This window comes from Toxorhynchites rutilus, chromosome 2, assembly GCF_029784135.1.
Source record: "Toxorhynchites rutilus septentrionalis strain SRP chromosome 2, ASM2978413v1, whole genome shotgun sequence".
Taxonomy (NCBI): Eukaryota; Metazoa; Arthropoda; class Insecta; order Diptera; family Culicidae; genus Toxorhynchites; species Toxorhynchites rutilus.
In genome coordinates this window covers 337,197,391-337,220,958 of record NC_073745.1, presented here as the reverse complement: position 1 = coordinate 337,220,958, position 23,568 = coordinate 337,197,391, and the positions used below count along the sequence as shown (strand labels likewise).

Genomic DNA, 23,568 nt, shown 5'->3' with positions numbered 1-23,568 from the left:
TGTAGGAACACAGGGAGGTGGAATGGAAGAGGGGAAGAGAGACCACGTTCGCTTCCTCGAATATTCACTGCAATATCTGCTGTTTTGGCGCAAAAGTCGATCGTTTTTTTCCACGCTTGTCTGCACGGTAGAGAGCACACGTTCGGAAAAATCCCATTTCTACATTTGATTACACATTCCTCGCTTGGTCGGCGATAACGAAGGCTTTGAATGATTTCTAAATCAAATCGTGCGGAATAATTCTATTCGCAAGCACAAACCGCACAGTCAATCGCCGGGGAAAGTGACTTACTTCTTCCGCACAACCAATGGACTCTGTCCACAGTCCGATGGGACTGCAATTGGATTACCGCATCGTTCGCAGGCTATATTTTCGTGCTAAAATTGACAAATTCTCCCTCCCAGCACTAGAAGCTCCCTTTCGAAGATGTGATTCCCCGATGTAAACTAATTTCCACTCCGACCGCGCACACAGCCCGAGCCCGAGACTTCTACGGGAAAATTCATTACAATTCAATGCTCGGCAGGAAATTGGATGGAAACTGAGTCAGCTCGGTCGGAAAGTGCGTTCATGCGACCAAAGAGATTCCTTCGGCTGGGGTAATGAATAAATCATATTTATAAGCAGTCGGTAATGTCGGCTATCGTCGAGCTAGATTAACTTCTGTGCCGGAGCCGAGTCGTCTTATCATCCGGTGTGTACGAGCGCCAGGTCAACGACAGAAGGATTCCTGCATAATTGAGGACGGAATGGAAGGATTAGAACTGTCTTCAGGGATTTTCTTGGTTCGTCCATGTGGTTCCGAGTCGTGCCGAGGAGAACAATCTGCCAAATTGACAAACAGGTATCGTTTTGTCCTGCGGAACGTAAGATTCTGATAGTAGCGATAAATTTGCTCCCTTCGCTTTGCTGCCGAGTTTCCGAGAGCTACATAAATCAGACCGCTATCAAAGTGTAATTAGATTATGATAAATGTATATATAATTGTTCCTTGATCCCGTTTGACAAAGATCCACAGCTGCTTGGGTCTAGCCATTCGGTGAAACCGAAGCGCTTTCGTGTAGCAGATTTTCTATTCACTAGAAATGCGATTGAATAATGTGCAACATTATTGCAAAATATTCCGAAATGCATCGAATCGTTGTTGAACGGAGGAAACAAACGCTCCGTCAATGGGAGGGAGCCTCAGTGCGATCCGAATTGAAGAATCCCCAGGGGTCAGGGACCAGGTGGAAGTGGATTGATTCTACTTACCCAAACAGCTATGTCTGTCGATATCGAGCTTGAATCCATATTTACACGAGCAGTAAAAGCTGCCGTCGCTGTTGACGCAATGATGCTGACAGCCACCGTTTTCGAAGCTGCATTCATTTGTGTCTGCAACGGGAAGAGAACGAAATTCCGATGAGAAGAGATTCGTAATTTTGTAATGTTAAATGCAAATCGATCGATGCGCTTAATGATAGCGTATGAGTCATTGAAATTGTTGCATTTTGCTAGTACTAGTTCATACAGAATGCCAAGTCGAGCAGGGTTCATCAATCATTAATCAAAAAAAAAATCTGCAGATAAGCAGATAAATACTGCTGCTAAGAAATTTTTAGACATAGAAAAAAAACTATTGATCGAATATTGATTTGTTTTATATCACCTTTAATCTTATGCATAAAAAATGTTATTATTCGGTCGTTGATAATTTCTAGGCGAAGATATTTTTATTTGTTCTTCAACATAATCACCTTTTTGCATGTTGTATTCCCAGCATTCTTGTACCCATTGAAAATATTGTTGTTAAGCAATTGAACGTCCTGTTTTTTAATAAATTGTTAACAAGCATAGCACTCACCTCGCTTGAAGCTTCTTTATATTCGGTAATTTCATGAGAAAGGATATACAGAAAAGGAATGGCCCCATTTTGAGAAAAGCGTTCCATTTTTTCCTTAAACAAATTTTTAGGATCTTTTTTCCGCCCTTAATGTGTTCTATCCTGGATTAGTGGTCTTCCGATTCGGATTTTTCGCCGATTAGATCTGATATAACTATTTTTGAATATTTGTAGCATTTGAATCGCTTTGAACGTTTAATCTATCTCTGTATATAAAAATGGATTTCTGTCTGTCTGTCTGTCTGTCTGTCTGTCTGATTCTTATGGACTCGGAAACTACTGAACCGATCGACATGAAAATTGGTATGTAGGGGTTTTTGGGGTCGGGGAAGGTTCTTATGATAGTTCGAGACCCCTCCTTCCTCTCTAAAGGGTGGCTGCCATACAAAATGAAACATAAATTTCTACATTAGTCGAGAATTAATTAAGCAAATGAAACCAAATTTGGCATTTGGAGGTTTTAGGGTGCAATAAATGTTTTTATGGTGGTTTGACACTCATTTCCCCTCTCTAAAGAGGGGGGGGAACAACTCGAGAACTAATCAAACGAATGAAATCAAACTTAGCATACAGAGGTTTTAGGAATCGATAAACGTTTCTATGGTAGTTCGACACTTCTAACCCCCCCCCCCTCTCTAGAGGGGGGGCTCCCATACAAATGAAAAACAGATTTCTGCATTACTCGAGAATTGATTAAGTAAATGAAACCAAATTAGGCATATGGAGGTTTTAGAGTGCTATAAATGTTTTTACGGTGGTTACGGTGGTTAGACACTCCACCCGCTTTCTAAGGAGGTGCTACCATACAAATGAAAAACAAATTTTTGCTTTACTCGAGAATTGATCAAGTAAATGAAACCAAATTAGGCATATGGAGAATTTAGGGTGCAATAAATGTTTTTATGGTGGTTTGACACTCATTTCCCTTCTATAAAGAGGGGGGGGGGGTCTTGCTGAACAACTCGAGAACTAATCAAACGGATGCAATCAAACTTAGCATACAGAGGTTTTAGGGATCGATAAACGTTTCTATGGTAGTTCGACACTTATCTCCCCTCTCTAAAGAGGGACTGTCATACAAATGAAACACGAATTTCGGCATAACTCTAGAACTAATCAAGCAAATGGAGCCAAAGGGGGTCCCATTCAAACAATGCAATGCATGCAAATTCATTCAAACATATTCCAACCAAACATGACATTTGCAAAGGGCCTGGCCGGGTAAGGGAGTAAAAAGTGCCCCCAAACCAAATCACTAGCTGTATGGCAAATATTGTAAAGGATATTAAATAAGAAATTTTGGTGGTTTATTTGAACCCCTATGTGGTTTGACGTAGGATCTATAGTGAAAAACGTACTTTTTCGTTTATTTCACGCCACCCTCAAAACATCCGAGATAAAAATTTGAAAAAAAATACTGAATGTGCATCTTACTACGGTGTATCAAAAAAAATTATCAAAAAAAAATTTCATCAAAAATTTTAGTACCAAAAAAAATATTGAAATTTTGAATTTTTTTTTTTGAGATTTAGAGATTCAGTACTACTCTAATTCATATTTAAATGTGTTTCCAAGGCTTTTCTAGATATGTGTGATTTTTTTCAGATTTTTTTCAGTGTTGCGTGGTATCAAAAAATATTTTTTTATATTTCCAAAGAGTGGTTAGGTAAGGGAGTAAAAAGTGCCCCCAAACCAATTCACTGGCAGTATGGCAAATATTGTAAAGGATATTAAATAAGAAATTTTGGTGGTTTATTTGAATCCCTATGTGGTTTGACGTAGGAACTATAACGTACTTTTTCGTTTATTTCATCCTCAATAGATCCGAGATAAAAATTTGAAAAAATACTGAATGTACATCTTACCACGGTGTATCAAGAAAAATTAACAAAAAATAAAAAAAATTTTTGATAATTTTTCTTGATACACCATGATAAGATGTACATTCAGTATTTTTTTCAAATTTTTATCTCGGATCTATTAAGGATGGCGTGAAATAAACGAAAAAGTACGTTTTTCACTATAGATCCTACGTCAAATCACATAGGGGTTCAAATAAACCGCCAAAATTTCTTATTTAATATCCTTTACAATATTTGCCATACAGCTAATAATTTGGTTTGGGGGCACTTTTTACTCCCTTACCCGGCCAGGCCCTTTTCGGAAAACTCTGAAGGAAAATGGGATAATTCGAAAAATTCAATTGGCATGTGTTCCACAATTACATTTTGATAAGCGTTGTTAGTCCATTTGATGTTTGCGGTAACGAAATTAATCTTCGTTCGAAAAATGGAATTGGTTTTGATTGTGATAAAACGCACACCTATATCGTATTCTATCTATATAAATAAAAATGGATCGCCGAATGTGTTGATAAGAGCAAAACTCGAGAAAGGAATTGTCCGATTTAGGGCTGTCTTCATTCCATCATATTTTCTGTATCAAACATTTATTCATGTAACGGAAAAAATGTTATTTGCAAGTGGATGAAAAATCTTGAACGCGAATTGTGTCTGAAAATAATCTGATATTATAATATCGAGTTTTGGTAGAAGTACTGAAAAGTACAGTTCTGCGATTGGACCTATGAATGTGCGCTTAGTAAGAAAACGTGGATGTGATAACGAAAAATACATTTTGGGCGGGACGAAGTTTGCCTGGTCAGCTAGTGTTTAGATAATGCTTGGCCCCCGATATGAAGTCCTACGTCAAAATTAGTAAAAGTATCGGTGATAATAATCGCATGATGATACATCGTCCAGTCCTTTTTTAATGCATTTAGATGAGGTGGACCAAACCTTGAACACAATTTTTAAAACAAATTAAAAGCAGAAATATGGTAAATGGTTGCATTCGATAAGTAATAAGTGAGCACAAACAGTAATCACCGTACACTTTTTTCAGCAATTTAGATGCATTCTACCAGTTAAATATATCATAGGGGAGGGTGCCATACAGTTCAAACATCAATATTTTCCTTTGATGAAGTTTCAGGGATCTTTCACTAGATGCTGTTAACACTCTAGCATGGATGTTATCATCCTTTGAAGTACTGAAAGTTCAGTAAGTAGCGTCATTCCGTCAGTCAATCTGGTAACAACTTTTCTGAACGTGTAAAAAATGTGTACTTCTGAATTGAACTCTGTATTTCTCTTACACTCAGGAGCTATAAATCAAATATTCATAATTGCTCGGTAGAGTTATACGAGAAGCATTCAGAAACAACTGTCAGTGATTTTTTTTTTTTTTTTGAAGAGGCAATACTGGCTATGGTTGAAATGACCTCGGGAGCGTGTAGAGCGTGGTTTTTTGTTTCCAGAACAGCTGTCAGTATTGTCCCTACACTCGTTAATAGCGGATGAGTGTATGTGTTTTGAAATCGTGTTGGTTTTCGCCTCCGAAGTTTTCGGTATGTGTGACGCGACGTTAAAAAATGAACAACGTTGTGCGATAAAATTTTGCCATCGATTGGGCAAATCTACATTATGCCATAGCCTCCTTACTCCCCAGATTAGGCTCCTTTTGATTTTTCGTTGTTTCCTGAGCTGAAAAAAACACAGGCCGTCGATTCACCAAGAATATATCAGTAGTAAAAGCATCGAAAGGCGATTTTCAAGAAGCTCGAAGAAAACTTCTTTTATCAGACCTTCCAAAAGTAGAAAACTCGCTGGGAATCGTATATTTTATCGGAAGGGAAGTACTTTGAAAGTCTGTAATTGTTTTTTTTGAATAAATACATTTTTCGATTTTTGGCGATTTTACTGACAGTTGTTCCTGAATGCTCCTCGTAGAAAACATTTTTCTGTAGTTTTTGCAATCCCGGTTTGATGCGACAGATTAAGCTGAAAAAAATATATTTCGAACGATCGTGAATTTCCAAATTAATTCAACTCACAATTTCAGTTTTCTTCACCCCGACAAAAACGATAAAATCTAATTTGAATGCCATGGATTCCTATTCATTTTTTTGATTTACACGGTCTAACTTTCTACAATCTCTGTCTTCTTTAACTTTCCATAATTTCCTTTTTCCTTTATATAACTTTTCCTCCGATTTCCTTTGTATAACTTTTCCGCTATTCTTCTCAACAGAAAATATTTGTTATGTTAACCTTTTTGTCTTTGACATGTCTCACTCTCAGTCCGATTCCTCATTGATTAAATTGCACAGCGATGCGACAGGAAGACTCCCCGTATGGCCAGAACAATATCGATGGGGTAAGACGAACAGTGAAACAACGATGAGAGTGAGAATGTTCTTATTACATTACCTGTCCATCTTACTCCACCAGAACTTACCGCTTACCTCACAAAAACTGCTCAAGTTTTGGGCCTATATTTATTCCAGCACAGCAAAGGAGCATTCCAAATGAAATCGTTCTAAAAATGCAGATTTTAAGCACATGTATTTTTGATTCTAATGAAAGTTTGTATTACGTTTAGGTTGGAGGAAATATGAGTTTTTCACAGCAATTGGGATTTTTTTGACTCAAGCGTAACTTTTGAAAAGAGCGTAATGATTTTGGTAAGAGAAATCATTGATAATTTATATCTCAAAAATAATGAGTTGTATCGAAAAAGTGTCTTAGAAAGAGTTATAGAGTATTCATGTTGAAATTTTAAAAAAATATACACTGAGATAAAAAGAAGTACTCTTTTTTTATTTACAAAAAAAACTTCAACTTGCAATATGTATATAAATAAAAATGTAAGGCAAAATCTGTTGGCAAGCGGAAAACCCGAAGTAGGGATGGTCAGATTTTAGCCTCCTGTATTTTGTTGTATTCGTTCTCTTTCCGTAGATCAATATAGTCGAGAGAAAAATCGGAAAATCGGAAAATCGGAAAATCCTGAAGGACATGTTCGAAAATTACATCATCGTTGTTAGTACATTCGATATTTACGCTATCGAAATTGATCTTTGTTCGTAAGTGGAAATGGATTTTCAGGCGAAATAACGCATTTCTATATCTTATATCTTCTATAAATAAAGATGGAAGGCCAAATGTGTTGGTACGCGCAAAACCCGAGGAAGGAATGGTTCAATTTGAGTCATCTATATTTCGTTGTATTCGTCTCTTCCCGTAGATCAATATAGCGGAGAGAAAAATCTGAATTTTCGGAAAATTGAATTCCCATATGTTCTACAATAAGCTAAGCGTTGTTAGTCCATTTGATGTTGGCGATAACGAAATTGATTTCCGTTCGAAAGTGGAAAAGGATTTCCAGACGAAACAACGCATTCCTATATCTTCTGTCTATATAAACAAAAATGGAAGGCCAAATGTGTTGGTGTGCCCTAAACCCGAGGAAGGAATGGTCCGATTTGAGCTGTCTTTATTTTGTAATATTCTCTGTATCAAACATGTATTCCATGCAACGGAGAAACATGTTATTTCCAAATGCTTGAAAAATCTTGAACGAGAATTATGTCTGAAAATAATTTTATATTTTAAGGATGAATTTTTGTAGAAGTACTATACAATTTATAGTAAAAGGAAATTGTAAAGGGTCAAAGGGTAATCGATCAATGAAGAGTTCAGTGATTTGACTCACTATTGTACACTTAGTAAGAAAACGTGGATGTTTGAAAGTATTCAAATCAAAAAATCTATTTTGGGCGGGACGAAGTTCGTCGGGTCAGCTAGTCCAAAATATATATTTAAAATTTTGTTTCAAATTTTTTCCATATAAAATAGAAGTCATGCAGAAAATTTAAAAAATGAGTCCAAGATGGTAAAACTATTTTTGACGAATTTTGTGGAAAATCGAATTTTTATAAATTTTCGAAGCTTTGAATTTTTGTATGTTAAAAATAATTTTTTGTATGTTTTATAATTTTTTTAATCACAAATTAAGAATCCTGATGTGATTTTAAATAAGAAAGCTCTTTATCAATCTCCCTCCAAATGATATATTAAAAAAAAAACATTTCAAATTTATTGTCTTTTTTAATTTTAATTTTTCATTAATTTGTATATGTATTTTTAATTTTTTTTTATATAAAATAGAAGAGTTATATAGAAAATTTAAAAAGTAAATCCAACGGGGGTAACATCGAATTTTTACGATTTTTTTTTTGGTGTTTTGACAATCATTTTTAGTCACAAATTATGAATCCTGATGTGATTTAAAACAAAAAAGGTCTTAATCAATCTCCTTCTAAATGCAGCCATTCTCGAGATATTCGAAAAAATATATCTAATTTATTGTCTTTTTATAGTAAATAAGCCCTTTTAATATGTTTGTCTTGTTATTTCGTCATGTTCATGAACTTTTATGAATTTGTTTATAATTTCCAACAGTTTTTTTCAAATACATAATTATGGTAAAAATATATGTTTAGGAGTTACGTTGAAAAACATTGTGTTAAAACCCACATGTCTTAAAATGTTTTTCAACGGAACTCCTGAACATATATTTTTACAATAATGATATATTTGAAAAAGTTGTTGAAAATTATAAGCAAATTCATAAAATTTCATGTCATGTCATGGTGTAACACGACATAAGTATTGAAAGAGCCTATCTATATATATAAAAATAGATTTCTGTCAGTCTGTCTGTCTGATTCTTATGGACTCGGAAACTACTGAACCGATCAACATTAAAATTGGTATGTAGGGGTTTTTGGGCCCGGGGAAGATTTTCGTGATAGTTTGAAACCCCTTCCCTCTCTCTAAGGTGGGGGGGAGGTCTGCCATACAAATGAAAAACAAATTTCTGCATTACTCGAGAATTATTCAAGCAAATGAAACCAAATTTGGCATGTGGAGGTTTTAGGGTGCAATAAATGTTTTTACAGTGGTTAGATACTCCTCCCTCTTCCATACTAATGGAAAATTCCGTATATGCAGAAGGTAGTAAATAACATATTTTTAGTTTTGAGAGAGATGTACATCCTCAGTGAAGGATTAGGATAAGAGAGAAAAATAAAGGACAATCGTGTCTCCTGCAAAAACGAAAAAGTTGTGGTGTTATTTTAAAAAAAAAAACAACTGCCTAAACCTCGCGGGGCGCTTGCATGAGAAATGTTTATATAATAGTATGACACCCCTCCCTCCTCTGGAATGGAGAGGGTGTCCCATAAAAATATTACACATATTTCAACCAAAAATATTCCAGCCAAACATGACAATTGAAAATTTTAGGAAAGCTCTGAAGGAAAAAGGAAAAATTCAGAAAATTAAATTCCCATATGTTCGCCAGATGTGTTGATAAGAGCAGAACTCGAGGAAGGAATTGTCCGATTTAAGGCTGTCTTTATTCTATGATATTTTCTGTATAAAACATTTATTCCATGTAGAGGAGAAACATGTTATTTACAATCGGTTGAAAAATCTTGAACGAGAATTGTGTCTGAAAATAATTTGATATTATAAAGATGAGTTTTGTTAGAAATACTAGGAATTTTACAGTAAAAAGTAAATTCAACGGAGACGAATAGAAGATCAATCAATGAACAGTTCTACGATTGGACCCATCAACTTGCTCATACGAGGGTCACTATTTATATTTCGGGAATTGGCAACACTGATGTCATGTGAGTCCATCTGACGGTTCCATCGTAAAGTTTGACATTTTTGAGGTTATACGTACTCAGAACATTTTGTCATACGGACGCTATTTGTTTATTTTATATTTAGTTGAAAGTTTGGTCTCGGCAAAAAAATGGAACTGAATAGTGAACATTTTCGTGCGATGATTTTTTACGACTTTCGACGTGGATTATCACAACAAGAGTGCGTCAATCAACTTAATTTGACTTTTGGCGATGAAGCTCCATCAAAAACCACTGTGATACGCTGGTATAGTGAATTCAATCGTGGTCGTAGTTCGCTGTCCGACGAGTTTCGTGAAGGTCGTCCAAAATCGACTGTAGTGCCAGAAAACATCGATGCTGTGCACGAAATGATTAAGCAAGATCGTTATGTAACCTATTGTGAGATTGAGGCATCCCTAAGCATTAGTTCCACCAGCATAAATGCGATTTTACATGAACACTTAGTTGTACGAAAATTATGTTCACGTTGGTGTCCACATAATATGACAATCGCTCAAAAAAAGGCTCGTGTCGATTGGAATAAATGCTTTGAAAATTGGTTTAAGCGCATGCAAAAGTGTATCGATCATCGTGGCGAGTACTTTGAAAAACAATAAAAATATATTCGCAGCTTAACTATTTGTTTTTGTTCCAATTCCCGAAATATAAATAGTGACCCTCGTAGTAAGAAAACGTGAATGTTTGAAGGTATTGATAACAAAAACAAATTTTTGGTGGGACGAAGCTTGCCGGGTCAGCTAGTTTACCATAAAAAAGACAATAAATTAGAAATATATTTTTTAAATATCTCGAGAATGGCTGCATTTAGAAGGAGCGTTTATAAGTTTTATAAGTTGTGGCTAAGAATGATTGTTCGAAGTTTCGAAAATTCATAAAAATTCGATGTTCCACAAAGTTCGTCAAAAATAGTTTTACCATCATTTTTAATTTTCTACATAACTCTTCTATTTTATATGAAAAAATTTAAAAAAAATAAAAAATATATATTTTAGATATTGCAAATCTAGTTTTTTTTTGTAAATAAAAAAAAGAGTACTAATTTTTTTTCAGTGTATATTTTTTCACATTTTAACATTAATACTCTATAACTCTTTCTAAGACACCGTTTCGATACAACTCGTAGTTTTTGAGATATAAATTATCAAAGATTTCTCTTACTAAAATCGATACGCCCTTTCAAAAGCTACACTTGAGTCAAAAAGTCTCAATTGCTGCGGAAAATTCATTTTTCCTCCAACACAAACGGACTTTCTTTCGAATTAAAAATACTCATGTTTTGTCATGAGAAAACCCATTTTTTGTTGAACACTCAACCGGTTACTATTATCTCGAAAAAACGACGTTTCTTCTTGAGAGCAATCCCTGTTTCTTCAAGAAGCGAGAAGAGAAGATGCTATGCAATGTGATGCTGTGAGAATCCCAATTATTTAATTGTATGATTGTATGACAAAAAACCTATATAAATCCGTTTTGAAAAATAATTCAGGGACATATTTTAGTTCAGTTATCTTGAATTGGGCAATATTCAAATAGTATATGGGAATAAATTCTAAATTCATTCGCATTTTTGTAAAACTTCCGGGGAGCGTATCTGCAATGGCACTAACACTCCTCGACTTGGCAATCTAAATGCAAATGCGAGTAACTATTGACTCCAATCTCGACAAAGGTGCAACATATTCTTACCTTGGCAATCGCCCATTGTCGTGTTGAAATAGTATCCAGCTGGACATAGCGTGTCATCGTTCTCATCTTCGAGTTCCTCCGACTGCTTGGCCAGCTGGCCATCATCATGGCTACGGAAACCTACACTACCAATGCCGAAATCCCCCTGATCAGCTCCATCCTCGAGTTCGCTCTCATCGAAACACCGGTACGAGCCAATCGTGTTGACGCAACTTCCATGGCAGCGGAACTCCTGTCTGATCGATTTCTGATTCGAGCATTCGTCAATGTCAATGCAAGTCTTCCAATCGTCGTCCAGCATATAGCCTTCGGGACAGACGCAGAATGCCCGCCCCAAAGTGTTGAGACAGGTGTGCGAGCAGCCTCCGTTGTTGACAGTGCACTCGTCGATGTCCTCGCAGCTGTGGCCATCCTCGGCCAATCGGGTTCCCGACAGACCCGCACAGCTGCACCGGTACCCGCTCCAAGTGTTGATACATGTGTCCTGACAGGGACCGTGGCCGTTTCGTAGTAAGCATTCGTTCACATCTAGAAATAAACGAACGAACGAATGAAGCTTAGATGAAAAACACCAAATTTAGCACTATTGGCATAACCGAAAACATTCGCTTAGCTTTTTCCGAAGAATAACAGTAAATAATCCTAAATAGTTATCCCTCGTTTTATCTGAATTACAGAACTGCGGTCCAATGCGAACGTTCGGAATGAGCGCCCGGCAGAAGACTCAAAATGTACATTTTCACTGGAATAATTTATAACATTGAGCTATCTCATGCTCGTTGCGAAAAAGAAAACAACTTAAAGTGAACACAACTTTGCTGCACACATTTTTGGCAGTACCCGCAAAAATTCAAACCCAACCGCCCACCCACACCACAGAAGACGATTTGAGCCGTCGAAAAGTTGTACCCATAATCATTTGTAAACGAAAATCTCAACCCTTTTTCCAACCTCGGAAGCAACACCACAACACCAAAGGACGAACCGATCTCCGTCGGGGCAGCGGTATAGTCGGGAGAGAGGGGGGTATTTTCCAGTTATAATCAGCAAACTTGCTGCTCCGAACGGGGCAAGAATTTGCAAATTGCAAAAGTGCACACAAATGAAATCTTGCATCCATCGCAACTGTGTGTTTTGAGCTGCTTATAATCTTTTCAAAGGAAAACAACTTCAGCTTAGCTGGAGCTTTTCTCTTTCGCAAGACACCAAATCTAGATGTCAGGATCGGAACATTTTCACGCAATATTTACATTTCTTCTGTCGTTTTCAAAACACCGATTCACACTCCCGCTACAAAACGTGTCTAAAATTTGGAATCATAGCAAAAGATTCACAATTGTTGCTGACTTCCGGCGATCCCAAGTGTTAAAAGATAAAATTTGAACCATTTGCAAGCTGACTTTTCGCTATTCACACAGCATTTACAGTGCACAGTCTAACAAATAGGTGCAAACTCAAGCTCTATCATCTCGTTCACATCTCCCACAGCAATACAGTTAAAGACAGAACTTTCTCCGGTTTTATTGCACCATCGCAAGTGCTACAGCATCAATTCGTTTGGTCCACAAATGGGATGCCTTCCGGCGTCGAAGCAAAACTGGCAGATGCAACAAAGGAAGGACCAACCAACCCATCTCCAACCTCTTTTACCAAAACGGGATGATACACATTTGTGTTGATTCTTCTACTACCTTTTATCTAATGCGAGGACAGTCGAGGGGGATATTTGCATTTCGCCGAGATTAGATTTGTGGCTCCCATTTCTACTGTAGATGCGGTCGACTGCTGCTGGACACCGTACGGATCAAAATTCTGGTAATAATTCTCACTTGTTACATAGTGTAGTGTCTGCTTTGGGGGGGGGGGAAGCTATACGGGCAACTAGTTTTAATCAAGATTACGGAATTTGCATCTTTTAATTACCCACACTAAGTGCGGTCCACTCAGAAGAGCGAGAGAGTAGACTATGGTTGTTACCAGAATCAAGACAACAACAAATGAATGTGCTGTGGACGAAACGAATCCCTCACTCGGTGAATAAATTGAATTTTTAATGGGATCGTAATTTGATAAGGATATCGTTATGAAAGAACATTGGCTTGCGATGGTGGCCGACCAACAACACGATGCTTCGATGATGGTTGCCCCTAGTTTCGAATTGTTAATTACCCCGAATGGTTACTTTGCGTTCATGATCACATACAGTTGCCGAAACTTTTTGTTTTGGGATTAGTTTCCGCTTCGGAATCTCTGCTCAGGGAATTAAATATTCATCACAATATCGAAAGTTTCATAATAGTCTTGAAGGGGATTAGTTTTCCGAAATATTCCAATGAGCAGAAACAATAGCTTCGGTTCTGGTGTAATGATGCTGGGCTGTCGAGTTGGGAAGAGTTTTCATCTAACGTGTGTTACTTACCCATGCACTTGTTATTGTCGGTGGCACGTAGTCCTTTCGGGCATTTACACACGAACGAGCCGATGGTGTTGGAACAGCCGTACTCACACAGATCTTCACCGTATTCGGCGCACTCGTTGATATCTAAGGACGGAAGAAGAATTTGCATATAAATCATATGTCAGTGATTTTCAGATGGATGTTGTACGGGAGTATAGATCAATACCACGCCAAATCAACCGACCGTTTACCGTTTTTTAAACTTTGTACATAAGGTGACCACTACCCAAAATACAATTTAAATTTTAATTGTGAATAATTTGCCATAGTGCAATCCCAAATGAAATCAAACTAAAAAGGCAGATTTTAAAAACTTGTATTTTTGATTCGAAGGAAATTTTGCACAGCATTTGAGAATTTTTTGATTGAAGTGTAACTTTTGAAAAGGGCGTATCGATTTTAGTAAGATAAATCTTTGATAATTTATATCCCAAAAACTATGAATCCTACGCAAAAAAGTGTTTTAGAAAGAGTCATAGAGTCATATTAATGTCCAAACGTGAAAAAATATACAATATACAAATATACACTGAGCTCTTTATCTATCTCATTCTAAATGCAGCCATATATAAAATTTTAAAAAATATTTTTTATTAATTTTCTTCATAGTAAATAGGCTCGTGGAATACGCAGAGAAATTCGATTGACTTTAATATTTTTTGCTGAAGTGTTGTTTTCGTCTGTGAAAAAGATGACTTGTAATGTTTTTTGATGCATAATTATATGTGTGATGTATTTGGAAAAGTTGTTGAAAATTATGAGCAAATTCATAAAATTGAACATTGCGGTATAACACGACAAACATATTTAAATAGCATACTTACTATAAAAAAAGACAATAAATTAGAATTTTTTTCAAATATCTCGAGAATGACTGCATTTAAAAGCAGATTGATGGAGGGCTTTTTTGTTTTCAATTATATTAGGATTCATAATTTGTGACTAAAAATTATTGTTAACATACAAAAAATCGAAGGGGGTCTCCGTAGCCACATTGGTTGCGCGTTCGCTTAGTAAGCGATCGATCGTGAGTTCAAAACTCAGGGCCCCCATTGACCATCTTTGTATTGTTACAGAATAACTACGTCCACGCAACAATCATCAGCGATGGAGATCGATCCACGGTCGAAATAAGATCGATTCATCCATACAACTGCTCTGCTCTGCAGAAATATCGGGCTGCTGTTCTATAAATAACTCAACAATGGATCAACGACTGTCTCCGCTGTCCAGTCTTTACTGTGGATAATGGAAGAACAGATAGAAAACTCTTTCGCCTAAATGGCTACTGTGTAAATATGTACCATTTGCAATGGTATAGAAGGGAATATTCTAACGCCGAAAAATGGCAACTGTGTAATGTGCTAATTATAGATATGATAAATATGTGACATGTACACGATTAAAATTCGGCTCTGTTACAGCTAAAATGCTAATGAGCCTAAAATAAACAAAAGGGATAAAAAAAAAAAAAAAAAAGAATCGAAGTTTCCAAAATTCATAATAATTCGATGTTCCACAAAGTTCATCAAAAATAGTTTTACCATCTTGTACTTATTTTTTAAATTTTCTACATGAATTTTATTTCATATGAAAAAATAAAAAAAATAAAACATACATATATAAACATATAAAAATAAATAGAAAAATACAATAAATGACGAATTTCATGCCAACTCGACTGGCCGTTGGCAGCACCATCTCAGATAGCAGTGAAACGTTGTGGGTCCCATGTCTTCACATGGGTCATTTAAGCAACTTGAAATATTCGAGAAAGAATTTGACTACTTTTTGGAAAAGACAAATTTTATTTCTATTTTTTACAAAAAAATATAATTTAAAAACTGTAATACCTACAAAATTCTTGTCAAAGGATGAAATGTTGGAAATTGTTTAAAATTTCTCAAAAAGTACCAAAAACTTTTTGGAAAAAAAATGCTGACAAAAAAGTTATTTATAAAATAAAAATTCATTTTTCTCAAAAACTTTTTTTTTAAATTTTCAAATTTGTATATATATATATATATATATATATATATATATATATATATATATATATATATATATATATATATATATATATATATATATATATAAATATATATATGTATGTATATACAGCCATTCCATGCCAAACCGATATAGTGGTTCTCAGATTTTCGTGAAAAGTGGTAGTTTTGTTCTTTATCGCAAAACATTAGACCCGTATTTTTTTTTATTTCTCTGTAGGGTGACCATTTCCATTTTAGGGTTGTCCGAAAAATCAACCTTTTTCCTCTTTTTTCCAAAAAAGACTTTTTTTTTTCAAAAATTTGAATTACGATTCAAATGATCGACATTTCAAATTAAAGCCAATCACCAGGTCTTTTTCAAAAATACTATACCTGCAGAAAATTCGAATTTTGCTCTCGTTAACTCAAAAACGAAGAAAAATGCTTCCATGGTTCCGAGATATGTTATGTGAAAAATCCTCAGCTTTCAAGAAAAAATATTTAAAAAAATATAGCGCCTTAGGTCCCGAGACTATGGAAACAATAAAAAACGAATACAATCAATAATAACGAGAGCAGAATTCAGATTTTCTGCAGGTAAAGTAAAACGATTCACGGTTCACGATGCATCAGTCATCCAGCTAGCAACTAGACGGCTGCGAAACTTCCCGGCTCATGGTTGAGAGTTCAGTTTTCTATATTGACCTTTTTCAAGGTTAGAGGAATGACAGTGAACAGTCTACCCAGGCTCAAGCTCAAGCTGAAACAAGTTTTTGTGTCAACGAGTAACAAACATCACCCATAGACCTTTGGTCATTGTCATACCACTTCGTTTAGCCAGCATTGCGGTATAATTCAGAGGAATTAACGCTTAGAACCTTACACCCCAAACGAGACGCTCTCGTTTTCCAGATTCGGGATTCGTTCATAAAATTAGTTACAATCATCTGTTTTAAGTCAAATATGCGCCGTTTAGTTCGATGACTTGTTCCCAACGAGATGCCGACTTCATAATACCCCTGTTATAGAAGCTCGCTTCCTTATTGGCAAAAAACTCGGATAGCCAATTTTCACAGGCCTCTTTTGTGGCTAACTTCTGACTACCTAGCTCGTTCGCCATGGACAAAAACAGGTGGTAGTACCTTGGTGCAAGGTCCGGACTATACGGCGGATGCAAAAGAACCTCCCATCCGAGCTCCCGGAGCTTCTGGCGCGTCACCAAAGAAGTGTGTGGCCTGGCGTTGTCCTGATGGAAGACAATGCGGCCTCTGTTTATCAAAGATGGCCTCTTCTTCATGAGTGATACCTTCAAGCGGTCCAGTTGTTGGCAGTACAGGTCCGAATTGAGCGTTTGGCCATAGGGAAGCAGCTCATAATAGATTATTCCTTGACAATCCCACCAAACACACAGCAGAACCTTCCTGGCCGTTAATGAGGGCTTGGCCACCGTCTGAGCCGCTTCAGTGGGCTTCGACCACGACCGTTTGCGCTTCACGTTGTCATAAGTGACCCACTTTTCATCGCCAGTCACCATCCGCTTCAGGAACGGATCGATTTTGTTACGATTCAGCAGCGATTCACATGCGTCGATACGGTCAAAGATGTTTTTGCGTCAACGTGTGTGGCACCCATACATCGAGCTTCTTTGTGAATCCAAGCTTCTTCAAATGGTTAATAACGGTTTGATGACTTATCCCCAGCTCTTGGCCGATGCTACGGCTGCTACTACGCCGGTCTTTCTCGGCTAATTCAGCGATTTTGTCGCAATTTTCGACGACAGGCCTTCCGGAGCGTGGCGCATCTTCGACGACCTCTACACCAGAACGAAAACGTTGAAACCATCGTTGTGCGGTGGAAATGGAAACTGTATCGGGTCCATAAACTGCACAAATTTTATTGGCAGCTTGAGATCCATTTTTGCCTTTGTCATAGTAGTACTGTAAAATATGTCGGATTTTCTCTTTATTTTGCTCCATATTTGCGACACTATAACTCACGAACGACTTAACCAAACAAAACACTGTCAAGGACAATATAGCGCGCAAAAATACCTTTCCAACAAGCTATAGTATGACTCGATACAATGAATACAACTAGAACTACGCGCTTACAACGACACCTCGCGGAAATACCGCAGGACTTTTTTGACAGCCTAATATAAAAAGCTGGAGTGTCTTTGGGCCCGACACTAAAAAAACCTCGAGGATTCAATGATCATACAGAAGCATTATTGAAGGTGGACAAAATTGGATTCGCTTGCCTACTTTACCCCCATGCCCCCACGAGTTAGAATACGTTTGATTCTCAGAAACTGGTGAAGCTTAAGAATCCGCACTCACAGAATCATATCACTTCCCTCAGATATTTTAAATTTTTACCTCTTGACTCTTTGAACTATAAGTTATCATGCCATGATAATCACTGGGGACCCAATCTAGGTGAGTGTCGAACTAACATTCCTCCCCTTTTTCTGAGCACAAGAATGTAGACAGCGTCGTTACTATTCAAAGTTAGAATCACTGCAATTTGCACAATGAGAATTAAGTGGAACTCCCAAGCACCATTCAGTGTGCGCTTTGTGCAGTTTCATAGGCTCGGCTGTACCCAGACTGCAGCCAGTTCTCAAGTTCAACACTTCGAATAACTTATTTTAAATTCCGGAGAGCACATTGCAGAACTACGAGATCACAATTTTGGATTCCACGGATAGCCTCCAGAACAAAAAAAAGAACGCTTCAAATTCGAGGAACTAAATTGCTAGCAAATAATGACAGAAACATGTTGACAACTGTCGTACACCTTTCTATCATTCAACCTTATAAAAGTCGGGGTGAGAAGTGTTGAAAACATCAGAAGTTGTGAAAAGGGGTGATAAAGGTTAGAGCCAGAAACGAAACAACATATAGATTCTATGGAAAGCAGTTTCTCCCGATAAAATATACACCGCAGGTGATGTCTACATTTTTTCTCTGCCGTTGTTGTTCGTCTGCGTAACCACAAAAACTCGTACTTGTGTTTTCTCGATAAATCCACGCCAGCCATGCTTCTTCGCATGTTTGTCCGCTCTCATGGCGCTGTGAATTATTTATTTGCAGAAAATTGCGGTCGATCCGGGAATACGGGATGAGTGTGGGGAGGGGCCTCAAGTTTCCATCACTGTCGAGTGACGTGGAAACGCGTCGTTTGCGAAGGAGAACAAGAGTCTCTCAAAAAAAAAAAAATCGATGTAAGGTGGAGACTGGCAGCAATAATGTCATTAGCAAGGTGGGTGGTGTTTGCTGGCATCCAGCGCGGGCACTTGGGAGAATACCGACTGGAGTAGATGTGGCATTTTTTTTCTCTCGCTTCCTTTTTTCATTTGCACAATGATGTAGAAAAAAAAAGTGTTGCTCGGTGCCCAACCTTTCCCCGAGGCTAAGTTGTCAAGATAAGGTGAGATGTCAGTGCTTGTTCTTATTTCATAAGTGAAGATATTCTGGCAACAATACCCCGGATACTTGACAAAGTGATAAATTGTTCTGTGAGTCGCTAGCTGGAGTGCAATGCTGGAACGAAGTCAGTGCCATTGATGTATTGCTGCCATGTAGGGAGGCATGGTTTTTGGATGGTTCGTTCCAAAGTAACATGATGGATAAACAAAAGACCGTGTAGTGATTTATGCATTTGGAATGGAAAAAAGACGCGATACTTTTTCGGTAATGTTCTTGGTTATACCATTAGTGAGCCGAAATTATCTGATAACTTTTTTTTAACACCCCGAATAATCTTACGGTAATTTGGTAATACTATGCCGAGCAAGTAGAATGCATACATATATTTTACGAAGTAATCTTAGTTTGATTGATTAAGTTGAAAATAATTAAGGAATCTCGAAAGAAAGTTGGAATTTATTAACATTAAACCTACCGATATTCATGAATACCTATTCCTACCACAGCGGGTCAAATGACCCTTCATTGGAATATTACTATGTAAATCTCAAAATGTACTATTTCGCACAATTTGATAAGGAGTAAATATTGAAGAATACACTGATGATTTTTTCAAGAAAAGTAGTAAAGACAAACGACGATGAGGTAATGTTACTTGTATAGCAATTTTGAAAAAATTCAAAAGGGGTCATTTGACCCCGCCGTGGTAGGTTTAGTGTTATTTTTTTTTTTTTATTTGGAAACAGTGACCCTCAAAACTCTGTTGTCTATTTGGCAAAAATCATTACATGAAACAAAACGTTTGTATTTTCGGGCAGTATTTGAAACAGCCATTTTTTTACTAGTGTTACCTATGAGGGCGTACTTTTTACATTTCGTTAGGTGTCACCAGAGGTGAATTTGATTGCGTTCAAATGGTCTAAGATGTTATCTGGGAGAAAACCTAGACTTGGAAATTTGTACAAGCAAACACCTTCACATGATGGTTCCAAAAAAGCGGATAGTTTCTAGGTCCACCGTATACTATTTGCAGGAAACACAAGTCGAAATATAAACTGGTGCTAAGACCACAAAACGTAATGAAATGTTTTGTTCAAAAAAATCAATCAGCGTTAATTTGGAAATTTTTAGCGAAAATTTCAAAATCTAGCTTAGGGGTGAAATTGATCAATCTATTTTTTTTTTATAATTCGTTTATTTGTACAGGCTCAGTTACATAGGTTTAAAGAAGCCAAACTCTCAACTATACTTTTACTATTAACATGTTTTCTTAATTCTACGGTTAATGAAATAGGAAACCGATTACTCGCGGTCGACTCGAGTTTAGAAGGGTGACACATATTCCTTAGGAAAAGGATGGGATGTAAGGAGATTGTAACCATGTTCACACTCACACTCACACTCACACTCACTTTCACATTCATATTCACACATCACACTGAATTCTTAAACTATCCTCACATCTAATTTGTATTAACAATTTAACTTATTCTAATGTTAGGGAACCGATAGCTCGCGAAGGACGAAAAGGAGGAGAAAATGGGGGGAAAGGATGTAAAGTCTGCTTCATTTAATATTGGAACAAATTCTTTTGCTCATTGTGGCGCTCCTAGTGGACGGATTTGGAAAATTTTTTCACCCACGTGTCGGGAAGTTCATTACCTTTCACCATGTATTTATGTCATAACACCAAACGATAGCATTTTGTAAACAACCGCCATGGAAGCCGAACGGAGAGATAAAATTGTGCACAGTTTTCTTGAAAATCCATTGTTGTCGGCATCTAAGCTAGCTAAACAGCTTAAAATGCCCAGAAATACCGTATGGCGTGTTATCAAGCAGTACAAGCAAACATTGACGACGGCTCGGAAGCCGCATTCGAAGCGTCGGAGTGGAACTGTCGACCGGAAACTGCGTGGGAAAGTCATCAAGGCCGTCAAGAGGAATCCCAATCTTTCAGACCGCGATTTGGCCAATAAGTTCCAGGCCGCTCACAGTACGGTGCGACGAATTCGTCTCCGGGAAGGAATAAGGTCATTCCGAGCCAGCAAACAGCCAAATCGGACGCTGAAGCAGAACAATGTGGCCAGAATCCGTGCTCGAAAGCTGTACGACCAAGCGCTGACCAAGTTCGACGGATGTATTCTGATGGACGATGAGACCTACGTGAAGGCGAACTTTGGGCAAATCCCAGGTCAAAAATTTTATTTGGCGACGGCTCGGGGGGATGTACCTGCTAAATTTAAGTTCGTGTTTGCGGATAAATTCGCCCGCAAGTACATGATTTGGCAGGGGATATGCAGTTGTGGACAGAAAACCAAAGTCTTTCTCACTGACAAGACAATGACATAAGAAGTCTACAAAAAAGAGTGCCTACAGAAACGGATTCTGCCGTTTATTCGTGCCCACGACCGTCCAGTAATGTTTTGGCCGGACCTCGCAAGCTGCCATTACAGCAAAACGGTTATGGAATGGTACGCAACGAACGGGGTCAGCGTAATACCGAAGGACCTCAACCCCCCAAACTGCCCCCAAACCTTAGGGATAATCGAGTGGAACCACCGGCCCAATTCATCTTCGTTCCACTTGCGTTGCCAGTTAGCGATGGTATTTTTACGAACTAAAGAATAAAATTCATTGAAGGCGATTTGACGCTGATAAATATCGCCTTCAATTGCACCTTCCTTTGCTAATGAGTCAGCCCTCTCATTACCCGGAATGGACCAATGTGAAGGGACCCAGATAAAGGTAATGACATAACAGCGTCTGGATAAAGCACTCAAAATTTCTCGTATTCTCTCAAGGAAGTACGGCGAGTGCTTTTCCGGCCTTACTGAACGGATAGCTTCGACAGAGCTAAGACTATCCGTTACAATGTAACAGTGTTCAACAGGTCGTGAGGCGACGCTGTCCAGCGCCCAGTGTATTGCTGCCAATTCAGCAATATACACTGAGCAAGGATACTGAAGACTGTGTGAGGTGCTAAAAAATACGTTGAACACTCCAAATCCTGTGGACTCATTCATAGAGGACCCATCAGTAAAGTACATATTGTCGCAATTGATACGCCCATACTTTGCATTAAAGATCGTAGGAACGATCCCCGATAGAAGATAATCTGGAATTCCATGGATTTTCTCCTTCATGAACAGATCAAAATGTACAGAGGAATTGATGTAGTCAGGAAAACAAACACGGTTGGGAATATACGAAGAAGGAACAACCTGCATGGAGATGAATTCATGATATGAACTCATGAATCCAGAATGAAAATTTAGCTCGATAAGCTACTCAAAATTTCCGATCACCAATGGGTTCATAACCTTACACCGGATGAGGAACCGAAGAGATAATAAATTGAAGCGATCTTTTAGTGGGATTACGCCTGCCAAAACCTCGAGACTCATGGTATGCGTTGAGGGCATACATCCCAACGCAATACGGAGACAAAGATACTGAATTCGCTCGAGTTTAATGAGGTGTGTTTTGGCAGCTGATTGAAAACAGAAACTGCCATACTCCATCACTGAGAGAATAGTGGTTCGATACAACATAATAAGATCTTCGGGATGGGCTCCTCACCAGGTGCCGGTAATTGTACGGAGAAAGTTTATTCTTTGTTGATATTTTTTACTCAGATACCTAATATGGGCCCCCCAAGTACATTTGGAGTCGAACCAGACCCCAAGATACTTGAATGACATAGCATGAGTGATCGATTTACCCAAAAGTTGAAGCTTTGGTTTTGCTGGTCTATGCTTCCTAGAAAAAACCACCATCTCTGTTTTCTCCGTGGAGAATTCGATCCCTAGCCCAATGGCCCAGGTTGAAAAATTGTTCAAAGTATCTTGTAAGGGTTCTTGCAGGTCGGATTCATTTGATCCTACGACAGACACCACTCCATCATCTGCCAGTTGTCTTAGGCTGCAATTTTGTGTAAGGCAATTGTCGATGTCGCTTACATAGAAGTTGAGATCAATAGAGATCAATCTATGTTTTATATGATTTTCTAGTATATGTACAAAAATGTATAGAAAATCAATTATTTCTTCACGTATGGTCATTTTTTATGGAAACAGAAGTCGAAATATAAACGGAAAATATTAGGCTGTCAAAAAAGTCCTGCGGTATTTCCGCGAGGTGTCGGAACCTATTTTGGATAACTTTCATATGAGACACATAATATATTTGTCAAATATATTTAAGCATTGAGTTTATGGCACTTCAAATGCCTACTTTTTGACGAAAAGTCTAGAAAGATTAGTTTTTTTTTATGATTGTGGAGGTGTCGAGATCTAATAGAACCTTATTTGCATTATTTTTCAAAAGCTGAGACTTTTTACATTAACTATCAACATCTCAGGAACTTTTCGTTTTTCGTTTTAAGACATGCTCATTTCGAAAAATCAAAAATTTGTAACTTTCAAACTTCTTACCAAATTATGATCTATTTGCTTGAAATGGGTGAAATTTGAATTAATTTTCTAGTAAAAATTGTAAACTGTGTCTCAAATATCTACTTTTAGACGATTTTGTTTATGATGTTGATTTT

At 37.5% G+C, this 23,568-nt stretch overlaps 1 protein-coding gene across 1 annotated transcript in view; it reads right to left on the bottom strand.

Annotated features, from left to right (window-relative positions):
• LOC129764668 (uncharacterized) overlaps nucleotides 1-23,568 on the bottom strand; it is a 248,563-nt gene that overhangs the window by 18,147 nt on the left and 206,848 nt on the right. The window contains exons 6-8 of the mRNA XM_055763983.1: nucleotides 13,556-13,678; nucleotides 11,137-11,664; nucleotides 1,256-1,378 (exon numbers count right to left, since the gene is read on the bottom strand). Of these exons, the coding sequence (XP_055619958.1) occupies nucleotides 1,256-1,378; nucleotides 11,137-11,664; nucleotides 13,556-13,678 (774 nt within the window). The remainder of the gene's footprint in view (nucleotides 1-1,255; nucleotides 1,379-11,136; nucleotides 11,665-13,555; nucleotides 13,679-23,568) is intronic.